This window comes from Malania oleifera, chromosome 11, assembly GCF_029873635.1.
Source record: "Malania oleifera isolate guangnan ecotype guangnan chromosome 11, ASM2987363v1, whole genome shotgun sequence".
NCBI lineage: Eukaryota > Viridiplantae > Streptophyta > Magnoliopsida > Santalales > Ximeniaceae > Malania > Malania oleifera.
The window spans coordinates 50,795,928-50,802,844 of record NC_080427.1 but is presented as its reverse complement, the minus strand read 5'-3'; the positions used below and the strand labels follow the sequence as shown (position 1 = coordinate 50,802,844).

Sequence of the window (6,917 nt, the reverse complement as noted above, 5' to 3'; positions counted from 1 at the left end):
TAATATTATACATTTTAATATAAAAAAGTAAAATAAATTTTCTACTTATTTCTCTTTCCTCCGGTAAAATTACAATCAATTTGTCCAAAATGCCAATGGCTAATCAAATATTGACAATTTTGAACTCTTAATTGAATGGTTAATTTATAGTATCTTTCAATTCATATCAATTTACCTTCACGCTTAGTTTGCTGCTAAAATCTGAAAAAAATGAATCGAAATTTCCTGAGAATATTTTTTTGAAAGCAGTGATGCACAACACACTGCCTGATTATAAAAATCTATGAAACAATAACATAATGTAAATCCTTCGAGGGCAGGTGGAGGGAAACATAAATAAATATAAGAAGATTTTGAGGGACGAGGTTGATGCATAGGTTGGGGGTGAGGTGAACAATTACTAACGCGTGGCAAGATAAATGCAATCCAAGAATCGTATTAATTTGGATGATGGCAAGGAAATAAATTCAATGAGTGAGTAAAAGCTGTCGTTAGATTATGTACATTCCAACTTTTTCACAAGTCTGCATGACAGTTTGAAAGGGTGTATTCATAACAGCGACGGGCCAGCCATGAAGAAAATGCACAATTAAGGATTTGATATATAGGAATAAACGTTCCATTTCAATCAGCCGCAACATCCACTTCTCGGAGCAACGGTTCCATCTCTCGCCCCCGCTGCACTTTGGGAACGCCCGTACCCAACCTTGATACCAGATGACTGCACCAATTACCCACGATGGCAACAGAATAAATATTTTTATTTCATCGCTTTAATGGAAAAAAAATAAAAACAGAGACTAAGTCGTGCAGACAATCATCCCAAATTCTGCTTATGACTGACACATGATCCTTTATTCAAGGAGTTCAAACCCCCATCCTTTAAATCATTTTGGTTTACTAGATAACTAGCTCTATGGACTGACTGAACAAAACCATATTTAGGGTTTTTTTTTTTTCTTTTTGGGGGGGAGGGGGGAATAATCGAAATATAAAGAAACATCGGAATCAGGACCTACACAGCCGTTGCTAAAATGGACCAGCCTCAAAACTAAGGACGAGGCTGCAGCATAGTATTTATTCCAAACTCAAAAACCCTGAATAACATGACCTATATTAGCAAATGCTTCAGCGGCCTATTAACCCATATGACTAGTTTTCACATGGTTTAATGACACTGTAGCCATCCTGGGTCACTATCAAGGGACCAAAGCTGCCATGGAACCAAAAAATTTACCAAGGACGGACTTGAACAGTTTAAGAACCACCCTATAGATATGAACATTTGAGTATCCCACCCCTTGGAGGGAAATGGACTAGATCATTTGACTGAAGTCATTGCGGGGTTTGTTTGTCTGGTAAAATTAGTGGGTGTAATGAAGCCTAAACTCTAGAGGTCACAATGACACAGGTAAATACATTTTCAGAATTCAAGATAAGGTCCCATTAGGTTTAACCCAAGTCACTTCAGAACCAACCTCATTGGATAGATCAAACACGCCTTCCTGAATATTCTGAAGGATTTTTGCAGCGGTTCTTATGAAAGCCTGTGAAATGCCCCATATTAGTTTTAAACATTTAAAAAATTGAACTTCTAACCTCAGGATTCCACAAAATTAGGCTCGCTTCGACTAAGATCAAGTAGCACACCTCCTCAACATTTTGTGCTGTTCTTGCAGATGCCTCCAAGAATAAAAGCCCATTTTCCTTTGCAAATTGTTCCCCTTCCTCTTTGCTGACAGCCCTCCGATGAGCAAGATCACATTTATTTCCTATGAGCATGATGGTCATGTTAGGATTTGCGTGTTGACGAGCATCCTCAAGCCAACTTGCCAGATGATTAAATGTCTCTCTCCTGGACAAGGAGAAACATCCAGGTTTCAGCTAAAAATATTCTCAAATTTTATACCAAAAAAAAAAAAAAAAGAGGGGGATAAGCAATAGAATGCCAAGCAAATTGGAATTATGGATCTTAATGGAAAAAAAATTTTCCTTAGTCCACATAGATCATATAGCTTTTTCGGTATATACAAAGTATGAAGCCAAGCCAACAGAAACACAATTAAGGGTGTACAGATCTAGATTCTGAAATCCACTTAAGGGTAGAATATGAATACTAATTATATTTCATTTCTTTCTATCGCAAATATATATTTATATGTTCTGGTTTGTGTGTGTGTGTGTGTGTGTGAGAGAGAGAGAGAGAGAGAGAGAGAGGACTCCGGTCTAAACAAATAATAGCATGAATCTGGAAGAATGCAATGACCAGTCCTTAGCCCATGAAAGTCAGGTCCATTAACAAGAGTGCATACTCCATTTCCTGGTTGGTAGGGCCATGGGGAACATCTAAGCGATTAAACAAAATTGCTAAGCTTCGTATTGGTGTCATTAGAAATACAATAACTTAAGTCAACATGATTTTTTTTCCTAATACAACCATATCCTCTCCCTCTCACCACAGACAAAGGAAAAGAAAAAAAAAATCACTACCTGGTTATATCATAAACCAAAAGTGCTCCAGCAGCTCCTCTGTAGTATGACCTAGTGATGGATCTGAAGGACTCTTGACCAGCCTAACATAAAAGCACAATTCTGGCTTAGACATAGATTTATGTAAGTAGATAACGAGACAAAAAAAAAAAAAAAACAGCAGTGAATTTACATCAATATGGAAATTCAAAAAATAATAATAATAATAATCTCAAACACAAGGATCACACTTTTTCATCCAAGATACCCCTTAAATAAACTAATATTCCTGTAACTGTCAATATCTGTAACAAATTAAAGAGAATCTGGAGCCAATACAAATAAAAACCAAGCACTTTTTTTTTGGGAGAGGGCCGGGGGGGCGGAGGGGGGCAAGACTGCAGCCAGAGGAGATTTATGATGTGTTGTGCACCAATTGTCATTAAAGAAAAAAAAAGATAAATAAAATGCGGCCACTTTTATTTTGTCAATCAAAAAAGAAAAGAAAAGAAAAATCCAGTCAGTTGCTCTTCAAAGCAAAATAGACAAGAAATAGTCAACCAATTCAAATTTCACAATATGCATCACCATTTGCAAATGATGATGCTGACAATGATGATATAAAGAAGAATGTGGATAAATATAGTTTGGATAATTCATGGAAAATAGTATTTGGAGGAATCTAGCAGTAACACCAGTATAAGATAAAAGGGATGCTTAGATGGTTTAAGTGCTAGCACCTCAAATAAATAAAGTTCCAGTGACACAAGATTTAATTAATGCTTGAGGCTGAAGGAGGGCAAGAGTAGACCTATAGAATAACTTGGACCAAGATAATACATAAAGATTTAACATCATGGCAATTTTGTAGGATTATTGCCCTAGATCATCCAAAATTTTTTGAAGGATTCATATAGTCAACCATATGAATCATGCAAAGCTAAATTTTTTGCCCTTGAATCTGCTCAAGAGAAATATACAAGATGTGTGGAAAGCAACTCTTCCTTGGTAATCCAAAGCAAAAGAAAGGTTTTTGAGAAACCTCCAGATAAAATTTCATGAAACAGAAGCTAAAAATGGAAAACAACTGATGACACCAAACATTTCCCTTTCCCCTTCTTAAAATCTACTCTCAAAATCAAATTAACTACCTTAAATATCACACTTCATTCTAACAACCACAGAATTCCAATGGTTCTATCATGAGCATATGTTTGCCTTATGAAACACATTATGCCACCATACTCATAAGGAAATACTTATTTTTTGATAAGTGGAGGAGGGAGTTGCTGAGTTCAAACTCCACACAAATACAGGGTGGACATAGAATGAACCCACTGCCATAGGGCCATCGCTTGTCATCTACATAATGCTATGATCACCCATATTTTAAATACAAGGTTCCTAATCCTTTTGCTTTGTGCAATGCAGTTGATTCATGTATACCTACATGTAAATTGTGAAGACAAATAAAATAGTTAATCGACTTCTAGGTCATAGAATAAAAGCATCCAGGTTTACATATCTGTGTGACAAAATAAAACATTTAAATAATCAAACTAATATACAAACCTGCACAGAAAATGCCTTCAAACTGAGCATTCTTACAATTCAAGAAAAGGGAAGGATGAAACCAAAGGTGAAAACAAAAATACAGCAAAACAACCATCTACTGAAATAACAAGTTAGCTATGGGAACAATCATGAGCTCTTAAACATGAAAGTTCTTATGAGAATGGATTACATTTCTCTCAATATAACTCACAGTAGGTATTATGCTGAGAAAGGAAAAATTCAAAATATCATTCCAATTTCCATAACATATGAGACTATACAGACTTCGAGACTTGCATTATTAGAGTTAATCCATGGCCTGATAAGACACAAAGTCTTGATATTTAAATTAAGTTTAGTTATATTTTATTTTCCTTTATTTTTTAAAAAAGACTTGAATTCTAAACTGCATGTAGTAAAGAGTTCCTGACTTCAGCTAACGTTAAATAGATACATCCACCCTAAATAAAATGGTGGGTATGGGCAGTTGACAAAAATAAACTTTTGCTCAAACTACATCAGTTTAAGATTGCCTACAAATGAGGATTAGCACAATCTTCAACCAACATGATGATTAAATTCAACATATCCTAAATAAAAAACCAGAGTCCACCAACTTCTTGAATTAATTAACTTCTAAAACCCAAAACAACACAAGGCACGATGAGACTCAAAGCTCAAAATACAATACCTATGTTTTCCGCTCAGCAACCAGCACCATGGTCCGTTATACTAAACAGACCTCAACTATAGAACATTAAAGCAATAAATTCAAATTTTCAATAATTCCAAAACCACCAATGCTAATAAAGAAACTTTCAGAAAATTAAGAGACAAAATACATATCAGAAGGTAAAAAAGAAAGAGGTTACCGTGTCCCAAATCTGGAGCTTAATGGGTCTGCCTTCGATCGTAACCATGCGAGCGCCGAACTCGACACCGATGGTGAGATCATGAACCGGCTGAAACCTCTTGTCCGTGAACTGCAACAGCAGACAGGATTTTCCCACACCTGCATCCGGAAAAAGGAATCCCCCAATTTCATACAACAAAATTTAAGCAAAGAGAAAAGCATGCAAATAGGGTTTTGTTCACAGCATTCCCAGTACAGAAACGCATCGACAGGCGAAATAGAAGCCCTAAGATTGGGAGAGAAATAGCACCTGTGTCTCCGATGATTATGTACTTGAAGAGGTAGTCGTAAGACATGTCTGATACAAAGAAGAAGAAGAAGAAGAAGCAATCTCCGGACTCGTTATGCCTGAAGAGATTTGAGAGGAAGAAGATAGGAGAGAGAGAGAGAGTGGACTCCTTTGGCTTACGGGGTGGTCTGGTTGGCTTTTTGCTATTGCTGCGGAGCGAAGAAGCGTGAGAGAGAGGGAGAGAGAGAGGGAGAGAGAGAGAGAGAGGAAGAGGTGATCAGGATCGTACACGTGGCGGGATGGTGTGGTTGATGGTGATCTGGTGATCTCGGTTTAGGAATTGTAGTATTGATTTTGTTGTCGTTACAGAAATAAAAAAATAAAAAGATTATTGCGAGTTGTAACACTTTAATTAATGTTTAATGAAGATATTTACCTACTAAATATATCACTAATATTGCGTGAAATATTTTTATAATTTTTATTTTAAAATTTAAAACTATTTTAAAAATAAAAACTTAATATTACATTAATATAATTTATTTTAAATATTTAAAATCATTTACAAAAATTATATTTTGAAATATATATTTTTTAGCATTTATGATGCTATTATATTTATTTTGTTTCTAAGCTAATGAAATTTGTTATGTTCGAATTTTAACCCATTTAAAATAAGATTTTAAATCTAAATATATCTATCTTTTATATATTGAATTTAGTTTTTTGTTTTTAGAAATAATTTGTTTTTAAGGAGTTAATAATATCTTGTTCATAAACTAATTTACACTATTTGTGTGTGTGTGTGTGTGTGTGAGAGAGAGAGAGAGAGAGCACATATGTCATCAATTTATTTTGTTTTTCAGTTAAATGAAATTCTTTATTTAGGTTCCAATATTTAATTTATTTAAAAAATATATTTATGCTTATACTTTTTTGAGACAGCGCAAGATCAGTAATATATATTTTTTTTGGATAACTCAAGAACTCCAGCCATCATCGCGTAATTTTGGACACAATGGTGCGGCACCAAATCTTGGGGTGAAAGCCGCCCGCCAATTGATGCACCCTGGTAATTCAACAACGTAAACTCAAAGGGAAATTGAATCCGTAACCTTGGGATCCAAGATCAATAATATTTTTTAGTATCTCGTACAAATATGCATCAAATCTTTAGCATACATTTGTTATGCATTCCTTAAGAGGAAAACATAAGAAATCCGTTGGTACTATACTTTGATAATTTTTTTATCTTTCTTTAATTTAATTATGAATTCAAATTATATATAAATTTAATTTAGGGTATCATTCTTTAAATGCAAATTATTAATTTAATTTTAAAACATTGAATAATCATTAGTTTCTTAAAAAGTAATGGATTGTTTGGTATCACTATAAAAAACTATGAAAACTAAAATTATAAGTACACCTAAAAATTAAAATGAAAAATTTTTAGAATCACTTTACAAGAATCATCTTATTATGCATTACAATTGAAAATAGAAAAAAAAATATTTCTAATTTGTTTTTTCATAATTTTAAATGGTGGTCACTAATTTTAATTTTCATTAAAAAAATATTTATAAAATAAATGATTCAACATCTTCTGATATTATGTTGTCAGAACAACTAGAAATCATAAATTTTAGTTTTTTTTTTTGTTTTTCAAAAATAGTTGAAAACTAAAAACATAATTAAAAAACAAACAACATTAACAAATTTATTTTTACAATCTATTTTTTAACCATACAA

The 6,917-nt window shown here is 33.7% G+C and overlaps 1 protein-coding gene across 2 annotated transcripts; it reads right to left on the bottom strand.

Annotated features, from left to right (window-relative positions):
• Nucleotides 1-416: 416 nt before the first annotated feature.
• LOC131143532 (ras-related protein RABB1b) lies at nt 417-6,174 on the bottom strand. Of its 2 annotated transcripts, XM_058091902.1 has the most exons (6): nt 5,187-6,174; nt 4,896-5,035; nt 2,491-2,573; nt 1,651-1,855; nt 1,479-1,547; nt 417-721 (listed from the first exon to the last, which is right to left on the bottom strand). In XM_058091902.1, exons 1-6 carry the CDS (start codon nt 5,230-5,232, stop codon nt 629-631), a joined length of 636 nt encoding a protein of 211 aa, XP_057947885.1. In that variant the 5' UTR covers nt 5,233-6,174; the 3' UTR covers nt 417-628. The 2 variants fall into 2 exon arrangements, with proteins under 2 accessions (XP_057947885.1, XP_057947886.1); XM_058091903.1 differs by lacking the exon at nt 1,479-1,547 and having other exon boundaries at nt 1,600-1,855.
• Nucleotides 6,175-6,917: the final 743 nt, after the last annotated feature.